General features: G+C 49.5%; 1 protein-coding gene across 1 annotated transcript in view; it reads left to right on the top strand.

The window, feature by feature from the left end:
- The window catches only part of LOC128949999 (lysyl oxidase homolog 2), a gene marked incomplete at its 3' end in the record, with an annotated part of 45,312 nt that extends 31,450 nt beyond the window's left edge, over nt 1-13,862 (top strand). The window contains exons 5-8 of the mRNA XM_054294891.1: nt 3,102-3,285; nt 8,421-8,572; nt 10,135-10,302; nt 13,697-13,862. Coding sequence (XP_054150866.1) covers nt 3,102-3,285; nt 8,421-8,572; nt 10,135-10,302; nt 13,697-13,862 — 670 coding nt within the window. The remainder of the gene's footprint in view (nt 1-3,101; nt 3,286-8,420; nt 8,573-10,134; nt 10,303-13,696) is intronic.
- Nucleotides 13,863-14,455: the final 593 nt, after the last annotated feature.

The following is a 14,455-nucleotide window of genomic DNA, read 5'->3' as shown; positions in this document are numbered from 1 at the left end:
AGTCCATCCCATTCCACCCCTGCCATGGGCAGGGACACCTCCACTGTCCCAGGGTGCTCCAAACCCTGTCCAGCCTGGCCTTGGGCACTTCCAGGGATCCAGGGACAGCCACAGCTGCTCTGGGAACTCCATGCCAGGACCTCACCACTGTGCTACAGAAGAATTCCTTCCTAACAATCACATCTATTCCTTCCCTCTGGCAGTGGGAAGCCATTCCCTGTGTCTTGTCCCTCCAGGCCTTCCTGCCCAGCAGATTCCCAGAGTTCAGGGCTGTTCCTCCGCCATCCGCTGAGAGATGTGAAAACAGAATTATGGGATGGTTTTTGGGTTGGAAGGGACCTCAAAGTCCATCCCATTCCACCCCTGCCATGGGCAGGGACACCTTCCCCTGTCCCAGTGTGCTCCAAGCCCTGTCCAGCCCAGCCTGTGACACTTCCAGGGATGGGGCAGCCACAGCTTCTCTGGGAATTCCATGCCAGCCCCTCACCACCCTCACAGGGAAGAATTTCTTCCCAATATCCCACCCAGCTGCCCATTAGAGGAGGAAACTCCTGGGGGTGTAATGTTCACCACCACATTCACCAGGGTGTTACACCTGGGGGTGAAACATTCACCACCAACGTCCTCTCTGCAGCGTCTTCTCTGCAATTCCCACCTCCCTGCACGCCCAGCTGAACTCCCACCCTCCCAAATTCCAGGTTCTTCCCTCCCTCTCCCGCCTCCAAAGGGTGGGAGAGCAGCTCCCAGGGCAGCTGGCAGAGCTGGGAGAGAGGAGTGAGGGAATCCCTGGGTCACGTTCCTGCTGGAGCTGCTCTGAGCCCGCTGAACCCGTGCCCGGCTGTGCTGTTCCACAGGCTCTGGAATTCTGCTGGAATCACCCTGTGGAAATCAGCTGGCATTTCCTCCACCTCCGTGTCCTCGTCGAGGAAATGCCCTGGGGGGAGACTGGGAAAACACAGAGAGCTTGGAAAGCCGGGTTTGTTTAGTCTGGTGAGGATGAGAGCGCTGAGCGGGGCGTAAAAACCTCAGGAGATGCAAAAATGTTGGAAAACAAGGCTGGAATTGGTTGTTCCCAGTGTCAGGGGTAGGAGAGGACAGCTTAACCAGCAGCAAACACGGCCTAGGTGGGTGCCAGGAGAAATTTTCCAGCTGCAGCCTTGGGATAAAGTGGGAATCTCGGAGGTTTCCATTGGAGAATTTTGTGGATTTGTGAAATTTGGATTTTGTGGCTGTTCCTGGGTGGTTTTGGGGGGATCTTTGGGCTCTTCCCAGGTGCCAGTAATGGGAAAATAATGGGAATAATTATTGGTGGGAATAATGCAATCCCTGCCTGGATCCCAGGCTCTTCCCTGCTGCAGAGCCTGCAGGATTTAGGCCCGGGAGGTGAAAGGTTTTGTAAATCATTGTTAATCTCCCGAGCCGCACGCGCTGCCAAGTAATTCCTTAAGCCTTTGTTTGGGCTTTGCACGTCCTTGGTGTGACCCCAGCCTGGAGAAAAAGCTCCAGGCACAATCCCAGTCGGAAAAGCAAAGGATTTTTGGTGTTCCCAAACAGAAAGCTTTGCTCTCACCACCTCAATCCAGCCCTTGGGTGCAGCAGGAATTGGCAGCTCCCTGCTTGGCACTGGAGAGAGGAGTGGGCAATTAACAGATAATAACTAAATTATATTTAACTATATTATATATAAATTATATTTAACTAAATTATATATGACTATATTATATTATAAGCCCAGAAATGAGAGGAACTGGAGCTGCCACTCAGCTGGGCATTTCTGACTGCAAATGTCGGACTTTTTACTCCACTTTTCATTTCTTATTTATTTTTTCATTATTATTTATTATTTATTGTTTATATATTATTACTGGTCAGAGCTGAGCACTCAGGCCAGTTTTCTAGGGCTTGAGCTCAATGTTGGTTCTGGATTAAGCCAGGCATGATCCCAGTTGGAAAAGCAAAGGATTTTTGGTGTTCCCAAACATGAAGCTTTGCTCTCACCACCTCAATCCAGCCCTTGAGTGCAGCACGAATTGGCAGCTCCCTGCTTGGCACTGGAGAGAGGAGTGGGTGATTAACAGATAATAACTAAATTATATTTACCTAGATTATATATTAATTATATTTAACTAAATTATATATAACTATATTATAAACCCAGAAATGAAAGAAACTGGAGCTGCCACTCAGCTGAGCATTTCTGACTGCAAATGTCGGATTTTTTACTCCACTTTTCATTTCTTATTTATTTTTTCATTATTATTTATTATATATTGCTTATCTATTATTATTGGTGAGAGCTGGGCACTGGTGGGCTCAGGGCCGTTCCCAACCCTCCTGCAAGGCTCCCAAGGAATATGAGAAATGGGGTTTTTTCCATCTTTTCCAGGATGGAAAAATGTTCCTAAATCCAAGCACCTGCAGAGAACTGAGATCGGGTTTTTTATTCTCTGCCCACACGTGAGGTGTGAGAAACAGATCCATGCTCACCAAAACCTTTGCAGATAAAAATCTCCTTTCATCCAGCACTTTCAGGCATTGGAATTATGTGATGGATTTTTTAAGGTGTCTTGAGTGATTCTATGATAATTTTTAGGCCCAGATTTCCATAAATAACCCCTGCAAAGGCTGGAAGTGACCCCACTGTTGCACTTTTTCCAACCTGGAAAGGAAAATTGAGACAATTTTAGTGAGGGGGAATATAAAAGAGAATCTTTATTTGAAGGCCTTCAAGGAGCAGTTATGGAAAGATGTGCACAAAACTCACCCCCACAAGGATGAGTACATATCTATAGGGGGTATAGATAAAAACCCTCTAATTTTATGGATCCCAACACATATTTATGAATATGTGGCCTGCCTAGGGAGGTGGTGGAGTCACCATCCCTGGGTGTGTTTAAAACAAGCCTGGATGTGGCACTGGGTTTAGTTGAGGTGTTGGGGTTGGGTTGGACTGGATGATCTTGAAGGTCTCTTCCAACCCAGTGATTCTGTGATTCTGTGATTCTGTGAATTCTGCAAATTCTGTGAATTCTGTGAATTTTGCATTTGCAACAAAGGCCAAACCCAAAGGGCGTCACCTCTCCTGTGTCTGTGTCTTGCAGCAGCCCCTGGTGAGGCTCAAGGGAGGAGCCAACACGGGCGAAGGCCGCGTGGAGGTGCTGAAGAACGGCGAGTGGGGCACGGTGTGCGACGACAACTGGAACCTGGTGTCGGCCAGCGTGGTGTGCCGGGAGCTGGGCTTCGGCAGCGCCAAGGAGGCCATCACGGGGGCCAGGCTGGGCCAAGGTGAGCTCCACCACACTCCAGGGAGATCCACCACACTCCAGGAGCTCCACCACAGCTCCAGGGAGATCCACCACAGCTCCAGGGAGATCCACCACACTCCAGGGAGCTTCACCACACTCCAGGGAGATCCACCACACTCCAGGGAGCTTCACCACACTCCAGGGAGATCCACCACACTCCAGGAGCTCCACCACAGCTCCAGGGAGCTCCACCACACTCCAGGGAGCTCCACCACACTCCAGGGAGCTTCACCACAGCTCCAGGGAGATCCACCACACTCCAGGGAGCTTCACCACAGCTCCAGGGAGATCCACCACACTCCAGGGAGCTCCACCACAGCTCCAGGGAGCTCCACCACAGCTCCAGGGAGATCCAACACAGCCCCTGGGAGCTCCAACACAGCTCCAGAGAGCTCCAACACAGCTCCAGGGAGCCCTGGGCTCAGGAGAGTTCATCCCCAGACACCAGACACCAAATTCATCCCTAAACACCATATTCATCCCCAAATTCATCCCCAAACACCTGACACGAAATTCATCCACCAAACACCAAATTCATCCCCAAACTGATCCCCAAGCACCAGACACTAAATTCATCCCCAAGCACCAAACACCAAATTCATCCCCAAAAACCAGACACCAAATTCATCCCCAAACACCAATTTCATCCATCAAACACCAGAGGTTTATGTCCAAAAAAGGAGACACAGGAGTCCTGGCACTTTATTCCAATACAGGGAATGGCCATGGGGTCTCTGCATCCTCCAATAATTTGACACTCCTTTTAATCCTGATTTCTCCCTCGTATTTCCCATTGGCTGAGGTACTTGAGAGGCATAGAATTCCCAAATCCCCTAATCCAGACCCCCTTCTAATGCATCCCCCCTTTATCTTTTCCTTGTGTCCATCAGTGGAATTCCCATGGAATTTATGGTTCCTCCCATTGTTTCTTTCATCCCTCAGTATCCAGTTTTATTCATCAGCAGACCCACAGCTTGTTTGTAAAGACAAATCCCTCATTCCTTTCACTGGTGCCCTGAATTAAGGAATGTCCCACCCCCAGGAACATGCCATAATTCAGGGCACAGTGGATTTTCATCAGGATGTTCAATTTGAGGACCAGGAATTTCTTCCTTAACCTTAATAAGTCTCTTGGGGCCAGACTGGAATTCTGTGACTTAAAAAGATTCCCTGAAAAAAAAGCCTGAGGATGATGAGTTTGCCCTTTTGCTCAGGCAGCTGCTCCTGAGCAAAAGGTCAAACTCAGCATCCCAGTAATTAATTCTTAACAACTCATCATTGTTCCAGTAATTAATTCTTAATTATCTCATCTGCTGCTCTGAAATTCCCTTTGAGTTCTCCAGAACCACACCATGATGTAATGCATTACTAGAAGGTTCCTGGGAAAAAATGAGCCGTGGAGCCAGACTTCAAACACTCCAATTTAAGAGCAGGACAGTAATTTAGCTCATTATAAATAGAAGGGCATTTGAACAGCTCAGAGCCAGGTTTGGGTTTGGATTTCCTGTCTTTGGGAGTTGGTCTAAATCCCAAAAAGTGGTCAAAGGTGAATTGAAACCACCTGGTGATTCCCACACCCTGTTCCCAGGGTGGAAAAAAAAATAATTTTAAAAGTACACAAAATTCTTGTTGTGAGAATAAAAAAATTAAAAATTTAAATATTTAAACCAAACCCTTGTTGTGAAAATAACCAAAGAAAAAAACAAACAAACAAACAAAAAAAAACCAAAACAGAAGACACCATGACCTGGTGAGAATAACCAAAAAAAAGGACGCCAAACCCTTGGGAGAGTAACTAAAAAAAAAATTACACCAAGCCCTTGTTGTGAGAATAATCACCAAAAAAAAGACACCAAATCCTTGTTGTGAAAGTAACAAAAAAATTTACACCAAAACTTTGTTGTGAGAATCAAGGAATGGGGGAAATTTTGAGACTAAAGGAATGGGGGAAAATTTGAAAAGAAAGGAATGGGGGAAATTTTGAGACTAATGGAATGGGGGAAATTAGAAAAGAAGGGAATGGGGGAAAGTTAGAAAAGAAAGGAATGGGGGAAATTTTGAGACTAAAGGAATGGGGGGAAAAATTGAGAATAAAGGAATGGGGGAAATTCCTTCAGCTTAGGGAAGGGGACAGAAGGAAAAAACACGTGGGTGTCCTGAGTCTGGGAAGCTTTAAAACTTGACCAAATCCACTGGATTTGCCAAAAACCCTCTTTGTGGCGGGCTGGAATTTGCTGATGTGTTTAAGGGGATGTAGGAAACAGCTCCATCATCCTGGGGCTGCCACGTGAGGGAGGAGAACGTGGAACGCGCTGTCCCACAGCCTGGAATCTCCCTCTGCCTTCCCACACGCTTCCCTTAACAGGTTTTTTCTTTCCCTTCTCTCATCCATCAGTGCTCCCTGTCAGGAGTGTCCCTTGGGGTGGGTGATGTCCCTCCAGCAGCCACAGGGTCACGTTTGGGTTGGAAAAGGAGATTTTTTTTTCTGGCCGTGGATGCTCAGGGAGCTCTCCAAGCTCTCCACGCCGTGTCCCTGTTTGCACTTTATTCTGTTCCAGCTGCACCCCAGGGAATTGGGGTTTTCTGAGGGTGCTTTGAAGGAGCAGCCTCACCAGGGAATTGGGGTTTTCTGAGGGTGCTTTGAAGGAGCAGCCTCACCATGGGTGTGGGAGGCTGGATTTCACAGGATAAATCAGCTCCCAGCGGCTGAACTGGGAGTCCCAGTTCACAGAATTCACAGAATTTACAGAACCACAGAATCACTGGGTTGGAAGAGACCTTCAAGGTCATCGAGTCCAACCCAGCCCCAACACCTCAACCAAACCCTGGCACCCAGTGCCACATCCAGGCCTTGTTAAACACACCCAGGGATGGTGACTCCACCACCTCCCTGGGCAGAACATTGCAGAATTTATTCCATTCTTTATCACTCTTTCCATAAAAAACTTTTTCCTAATATCCAACCTATGGTATTTCCTTCGGCTCAGCTTTGAGACTGTGTCCTCTGGTTCTGTCAGTGCTGCCTGGAGAAGGAGAAAGTTAAGGCAAAGTGGGAGAGCAGTGCCTTCCACAGAGCTCAGGGTGTGGGAGAAGGATTTATCCACCTTTCATAGACCCACATTAAACAATTCACCCTTATTTCCACAAAAGGAGACACTGAGCCCAGAGCTCATGGATGTGGTATTTTCAGAGACTCCCATTGAAGGGAGGAATGATGCATCTGAATCCATGTTTTTAGAAGGTTTGTTTATTATTCTATGATCTGTATTATATTAAAGAATACTATACTAAATTACACTAAAGAATACAGAAAAGATCCAGACAGAAGGCTAAAAGATAATAAAGAAAAACTCGTGACTCCTTCCAGAGTCCCGACACAGCCTGACCATGATTAGTCCTTAAATGAAAACAATTCACATGTTGGATAAACAATGTCCAACCATGTTTCAAAGCAGCAAAACACAGGAGAAGCAAATCAGATAATTATTGTTTTAATTTTTTGAGGCTTCTCAGCTTCCCAGGAGAAGAATCTTGGGCAAAGAGATTTTTCAGAAAATGTGACAGTGACACATGGATGTGTTGATATCCTGGGAGGGAGAACATGGAATTAAACTCCAAGGAGTAGGTGAGGGCAAATGTTGGATGGACAGGCCTAATCCTGGGGTTTTCTAAGTGCAATGGCATGGGAGGAAATACAATTTTCCTCCCCACATTTCAGCGTTTGGCTCCATTTCTGTGCCCCCATGTGCCATAATTTCCCCAAGGAGAGCAGCCCTGCCAGGGTTCTCTGGCTCAGAGAGGCCCTGCCCTTGTCCTTTGTCATCTTTGCCATCGTTCTCATCCCACTGGAATGGCTTTGCTGTCGTAGGAAGGGGACCAGGACACCAGCTGGTTCATCACAGATCCAGTTTATTAAAGAAAGCATCAAACACTTATACAGCAAATCATAAGCTTATGAATATTCTGTAAGCCAAGCAATCTATTGGCTAAACTATACCATGAACTCTTCCTCATTCCTTAGGGGTTACATCTCTCTTTTCTCATGTCTCTTTCACTATTTGTTATCCTACTACAGCTAGGCCCAAGGACACACTATCTAGCAGATGCAAAACTTGGAATTAGCCACGGTTTTGTACTTTTCCAGTCTTTAGCCAGCCGGATTCCCAACACTTTGCCAGGCTGGGAATGTTGGCCTGGCTCCCTCCTGCGTTCCTGGAGCTTCTCCCTCCAGTTCTGGTCAGGGCTTTGCTCCCCCTCAGCCCTTTGGGGGCTGCAGAATCACTGGGAACTGCTGCCAGCTCCACATGGGAACCACAAACGGGATTTTAATGAGAGAGAGGCAAAAAAAGGGACAAGATTCCCATTCCCAGCAGCCTCCCCAGGAATGTCCTCCCACCCTGCCCAGCTGTGGTGTGAGGGCTGGACACAGGGCTGGCCAAGCTGCCCAAACCCCATTAATAAACTGTGGGTGAAATTAAACCAAACACATTCACATCTCTGCCTTGTTGTTCTTTCTAACCAGTTTTGGAAGCAGGAGCTGAGTTTTGCAGGAGGATCATTCCCTTCCTTGCTTTTCTGATGGAAATTCCAATTTTCTGCTGCTGCTTATCCCGAGAAGACCCAAATTATTCCATTCTTCTGCCAGCACCTCGAGCCCATTCTCTGCAGCTGTTCTCTGCTGTTTCCCTCAGTGCTGGAATCCTCGACCTGCCCCAGATTTCTTTTCCTGACTCCTCATCCACCCTGCGGATGTTTCATTCACAGCCAACGTGTCAACGTCCCAGTTCTGTGTCAGGAATGTCAGGCCTTGACTGGAAGCAGATTCCAGCACAAAGACCCAGCCAAAAGGTCACAATTTGTGAAGTTTGTAAATTATGAAACAGTGGAAACTTGGTTTTTCCTGGGATTCTTGCATGCTTGAGTCGCAGAGAATACTGGAAAGAATTTAACAGTGAAATTATAACAATAACTTCACAGATTTTTGCTTTATTTTTACAAAAAAATCAGTGGATTTTTTTCCAAGTTTTGCATGCTGGAGGTCACTGTGGCGTTCACAACCTGCTGGGGTGTTCCCTCACCACACAAAAGGACTTTTTTCCCTGTTTTTTCCCCAAGGAATGGGTCCCATCCACCTGAACGAGATCGACTGCACGGGCTTTGAGAAGTCGGTCACGGACTGCAAGTTCAACACCGAGTCCCAGGGCTGCAACCACGAGGAGGATGCTGCTGTGAGGTGCAATGTGCCAGCCATGGGCTTCCAGAACCAGGTGAGGAGCTGAGGGACCCAGGTGGGAGGGAATTTTGGGTGGAATTTTAGGCAGGAATCATTTCACCCGAGCCGTGAGTATTTAATTCAGGTTTTACCTAAAAAAGGAGGGGAAATGAGGATGAGTGTCCCATTTTATGTGGGTTTTGAGCTCCCCTGGACTCGTCTCATGTGGTGGTGTGCAGGGGTCCCAGGACGAGGGAAGAGATGAGAATCTTGACTTCATGTTTCAGAAGGCTGATTTATTATTTTATAATATATATTAAATTAAAAGAAAATTATATATTAAAACTATACTAAAAGAATAGAAGAAAAGATTTAATCAAAAGGCTTGCAAGGAAAGGAATGGAATGATAATAAAATCTTGTGACTGGCCAGAGAGTCCGAAACAGCTGGACTGTGATTGGCCATCAATTAAAAACAACCCCATGAGAGCAGCCAAAGATGCACCTGTGGCATTCCACAGCAGCAGATAATTATTGTTTTTAATTAATTAACAACTGGACTGTGACTGGCCATTAATTAAAAGCAACCCCATGAGACCAATCAAAGATGCACCTGTGGCATTCCACAGCAGCAGATAACCAATGTTTTTCTTTTCCTCTGAGGCTTCTCAGCTTCTCAGGAGAAAAATCCTGGCAAAGGTATTTTTCATAAAATATCATGGCGACAGTCTCAGAATCCTGAAAATGAGGAAGGCCAGGTTGGAAGGGGCTTGGAGCAACCTGGGATGGTGGAAGGTCCCTGCCCATGGTGGAGGGTGGCACTGGATGATTTTTAACCCAATTTTTAACCTTTTCCTACACAACCATTCCATGATTCTGTGGTAACTGCGTGAACCAGACACGGATTCCTCTGAGTGCTCCTCCCAAAGGTCTAAAGGAGCAGGGAAGGGAAGATTTCCCAGGGAATTCTGCTGCTGGTCCAACCCATTGAACTGCCAGGCTTGGCTGAACCATCCCCTGCCAAAGTGGGAGAAGAACTGAACTGGGAGAAGAGCTGAACTCCCTGAGCTCAAACCCACAGGAGATCCCAGTGCTGCTCCATCCCTGGATGGTTCCCAGTGCCTTTCCCTTGGGGAGCCCCTCCTGATCCCACACAAAGATGGAACATGGTGCTGCACAGCCAGAATGCCCTGAGTCATTTTTCCTATGAAAGATTTGGGAATGTGTTCATCTTTTCCTGACTCCTCATCCACCCTGTGGATGTTTCATTCACAGCCAACGTGTCAACGTCCCAGTTCTATGTCAGGAATGCCAGGCCTTGACTGGAAGCAGATTCCAGCACAAAGACCCAGCCAAAAAGTCATAATCTGTGAATCCCTAGAGGTCAATGCCCACAGCTCTGCTTTTTGACAGAATTCCCCCTGTGGGAGGGAAATCCCTCACCAGGGTTTCTCCAGGTCCGTGTTAAAGGGGGAATTTTCTGCTGTGCAGCACCCAGGTCACTTCCAGCTGGGGACATCCAATAATTCCAAAATTCTGTGGAAAGAAAATCTTCTTCCCCAACTGTTTCCCCTTCCCTTGGATGTTTTCAGTGGATTGAGGGGTTTCTGTCCTGCAGCTTCGCCTGAGCGGGGGCCGCAACCCCTACGAGGGGCGCGTGGAGGTGCTGGCCGAGCGCAACGGGACCCTGAGGTGGGGCACGGTCTGCAGCCACAACTGGGGCACCGTGGAGGCCATGGTGGTGTGCAGGCAGCTGGGGCTGGGCTTCGCCAGCCACGCCTTCCAGGTGAGCCCTGTCCCACCCTAAACCTAACCCTAAACTTAACCCTAACCCCTAACCCTAACCCAGCCACGCCTTCCAGGTGAGCCCTGTCCCACCCTAAACCTAACCCTAAACTTAACCCGAACCCCTAACCCAGCCACACCTTCCAGGTGAGCCCTGTCCCACCCTAAACCTAACCCTAAACTTAACCCTAACCCCTAACCCTAACCCAGCCACACCTTCCAGGTGAGCCCTGTCCCACCCTAAACCTAACCCTAAACTTAACCCTAACCCCTAACCCTAACCCAGCCACACCTTCCAGGTGAGCCCTGTCCCACCCTAAACCTAACCCTAAACTTAACCCGAACCCCTAACCCAGCCACACCTTCCAGGTGAGCCCTGTCCCACCTCTAACCCTAACCCTAAACTTAACCCCAACCCCTAACCCCAACCCTAACCCAGCCACACCTTCCAGGTGAGCCCTGTCCCACCCCTAAACCTAACCCTAAACTTAACCCTAACCCAGCCACACCTTCCAGGTGAGACCTGTCCCACCCTAACCCTAACCTTAACCCCAAACCTAACCCTAACCCTAACTCAAACCTTAACCTTAACCTTAACCTTAACCTTAACCTTAACCCCAACTCTAACCTTAACCCTCACCCTAACCTTAACCCTAACCCTAACCCCAACCCTAACCCCAACCCTAACCCAGCCCCTGCCTGGGCCTCACATCTGGATGGGTGGGCTGAGGGTGCTGGAGGAGGAGGAGGAGGAGGAAGGGTCATTCCAAAAGGAGCTCCAAGGTTGGAGCTGGAAAGACCCCGAGAGTAAAATCTCCTTGTACAACACCTACATGGAGGTAGGGACTTGGAATAGATGGAGTTGTGGAGGATAAAAAGTGAAGGAATTCATCAGGAGCTGGAATGATGGGATAAGAGGGAATGGCTTCCTCCTGCCAGAGGGCAGGGTTGGATGGAATACTGGGAATAAATTCTGCCCTGGCTCTGTGGTGAGGAATTCCCAGAGGACCTGTGATTGTCCCATCCATGGAAGTGTCCAAGGCCAGCTTGGAGCAACCTGGGATAGTGGGAGGTGTCCCTGCCCAGGTGGGACTGGATGAGTTTTAAGATTTTTAAGGATTTGGTGATAAACATTCTACTTCCCTGAGTTCTCTGTTGTTTGCTCACAGCTCAGGTTTCCTGCCATTCACCAATCCCTCCTTGGGCTGGAGGCTGCATGCAGGTTCTTGTCCCTCCCTGAAATGCAGAGGTCAGGTTCAAACTGGGGTCAGGTCTCCTGGAAAAATGGAATTTTGCTCCTGGAGTTGCTCTGGTGCAGCTCCATGAATTGTTGGTATTCCCTGCTCCTCCCTGCCCCAAACCCTCCCTGCTTTTGCATGGCCAGGAGTGACCCCTCAGTCCTGCCCCACCCTGGGAGTGTCCCAGGCCATCTTGGAGCACCCTGGGATAGTGGAAGATGTCCCTGCCCATGGCAGGGGTGGAATGGGATGGGATGGGATGGGATGGGATGGGATGGGATGGGATGGGGTGGGATTTAAGGTCCATATTCCCCTATGGTGAATTGTTCCCCCCCAGGCTTTTCCTGCTCAAACTCAGAGTAGGATTAGATCGGATATTCAGGAGAAATCCTTCCCTGGGAGGCTGGGGAGGGGCTGGAATGGATTCTCTATAGGAGCTGTGGCTGCCCCATCCCTGGAAATGTCCAAGGTCAGATTGGACAGGGCTTGGAGCAAGCTGGGATAGTGGGAGGTGTCCCTGCCTGGGTGGGACTAGATGACTTTTAAGATTTTTAAGGATTTCGTGATAATTCCAAATTATTGGGATTATTAACGCTTCTTGAGTTCTCTGTTGTTTGCTCACAGCTCAGGTTTCCTGACATTCACCAATCCCTCCTTGGGCTGGAGGCTGCATGCAGGTTCTTGTCCCTCCCTGAAATGCAGAGGTCAGGTTCAAACTGGGGTCAGGTCTCCTGCAAAAATGGAATTTTGCTCCTGGAGTTGCTCTGGTGCAGCTCCATGAATTGTTGGTATTCCTTGCTTCTGCATGGCCAGGAGTGACCCCTCAGTCCTGCCCCACCCTGGGAGCGTCCCAGGCCAGGATGGACAGGGCTTGGAGCGAGCTGGGCTGGTGGAAAATGTCCCTGCCCATGGGATGAGCAATCCAAACCATTCCATGACCTCTGCCACCCTGGGCTCATGGACGGATCCCAGCCATTCTCCACGGCCAGGGAGGGATCTGCAGGTCCTCAGGGGACACTCAGGGCTGGGACACCCAGCAGGAAGGAGGCTGGAGCTGCCCACGTGCTGCTGGAGCCATTCCCTGCTCCAACTGCTTCCTCCAGCTGATGTCCCCCCATCAAACCCCGGGAACTGAGGATTTCCACATCCCTGAGCGTGGCCTTTCCGACTGCCTGCCTCTGTTGACACAGCCCTGGGAGTCCAGCGAGGAAAAGGCATTTTTTTCCCTGAGCTGAGGCTGCTGGAATTTGGAACAGAAAAGGCTCTTATGCTGCCCCAGCTCTGGAGCATAAAGCCCCAGTGTGGAGAACAGGGCAGCCCTGTGTGCTCCCAGCCTTCCCAAACAGCCGGGGGCAACGGGAGCCGGGGGACACCGGGGGTTTCTGCTCCTGGAAACTGCTCCCAGCTCGGGCACGGACAGATCTCAAAGGGTGTTTTTAGATTCTTTCTCCCCTCCCCTTCTCCCACGTTCTGGGGTTTGGGAGTTGATGTTGTGTCATTCCCATGAGTTTGGTAAAACTGGGAGATGAGGAGAGGAAGTTTCATCAGGAACTGGAATGGTGGGACAAGGGGGAATGACTTCCCATTGCCAGAGGACTGAGTTTGATGGGATATTGAGAATAAATTCCCCACTGCCAGAGTTAGATGGGATATTGGGAATGAATTCCCCACTGACAAAGGACAGAGTTAGATGGGATATTGAGAATAAATTCCCCATTGCCAGAAGACAGAGTTAGATGGGATATTGAGAATAAATTCCCCACTGTCAGAGGACAGAGTTAGATGGGATATTGAGAATAAATTCTCCCCTGGAACAGCGGTGAGGTTCTGGGATGAAATTCCCAGAGAAGCTGTGGCTGCCCCTGGATCCCTGGAAGTGCCCAAAACCAGGTTTAAACTACCTGGGATAGTGAGAGGTGTCCCTCTCCATGGCATGGGGTGGGACTGGATGGGATTCAAGGTTTTTAAGGATTTGGTGACAAAACTTCAGCTTCCCAGAGTCCCCTGTTCCAGCATCCTTTGATGGATAATGTGGGATCTTGCCCTGATCTTCCCTGATGGGAGAATCCCCACTTCAGGCAGGTTAATATCCCCCTAAGAGCCCCTAAACCCCAAGGAATGTGTGAAACACCATTTCCTGCCATTTTTTTTTGCCAGGAAACGTGGTACTGGCACGGGGACGTCAGCGCCGACGACGTGGTGATGAGCGGGGTGAAGTGCTCGGGGACAGAGATGTCGCTGTCGCACTGCCGGCACGACGGGGCCCACGTGTCCTGCCCCAGGGGAGGGGGGCGCTTCGGGGCCGGCGTGTCCTGCTCCGAGAGTGAGTGACCCGGGATCTGCCCACCGGGCCAGGGCATGTGCAGGGGGAACGGGGGAACTGGATATGCCAAAACAGCGTGGAATTGTAACTCCCTGAGAGGTTCTGGCTGGGGCTGCTCTGTCCCTGGGAGTGTCCGAGGGCAGCTTGGAGAGAGCTGGGATTGTGGGAGGTGTCCCTGCCCGTGGTGGGGTGGGATGGGATCTATGGGATGGGATAGGATCAGTGGGATGGGATGGGATCTATGGGACCTATGGATGGGATCCATGGGATGGGATGGGATCCATGGGACGGGATGGGATGGGATTCATGGGATGGGATGGGATGGGATGGGATGGGATTCATGAGATTCATGGGATTCATGGGATGGGGTCCATGGGTTGGGATCCATGGGATGAGATCCATGGGATGGGATAGAATCCATAGGATGGGATGGGATCCGTGGAATGGGATCCATGGGATGGGATCCATGGGATGGGATAGGACAGGACGAGATGGGATGGGACAGCACGGCACAGCATGGCATGGCATGGGATTTAAGGTCAACTACTCCCATATGGTCGATGGTTCCGCCCCAGGCTTTTCCTACTCAAACT

The sequence above is a fragment of the Melozone crissalis genome, unplaced genomic scaffold (assembly GCF_028551555.1).
Source record: "Melozone crissalis strain CALT ecotype California unplaced genomic scaffold, PUWL_Pcris_2 ptg000366l_1, whole genome shotgun sequence".
Lineage (NCBI taxonomy): Eukaryota > Metazoa > Chordata > Aves > Passeriformes > Passerellidae > Melozone > Melozone crissalis.
This window is presented reverse-complemented; position numbering and strand designations above follow the sequence as displayed.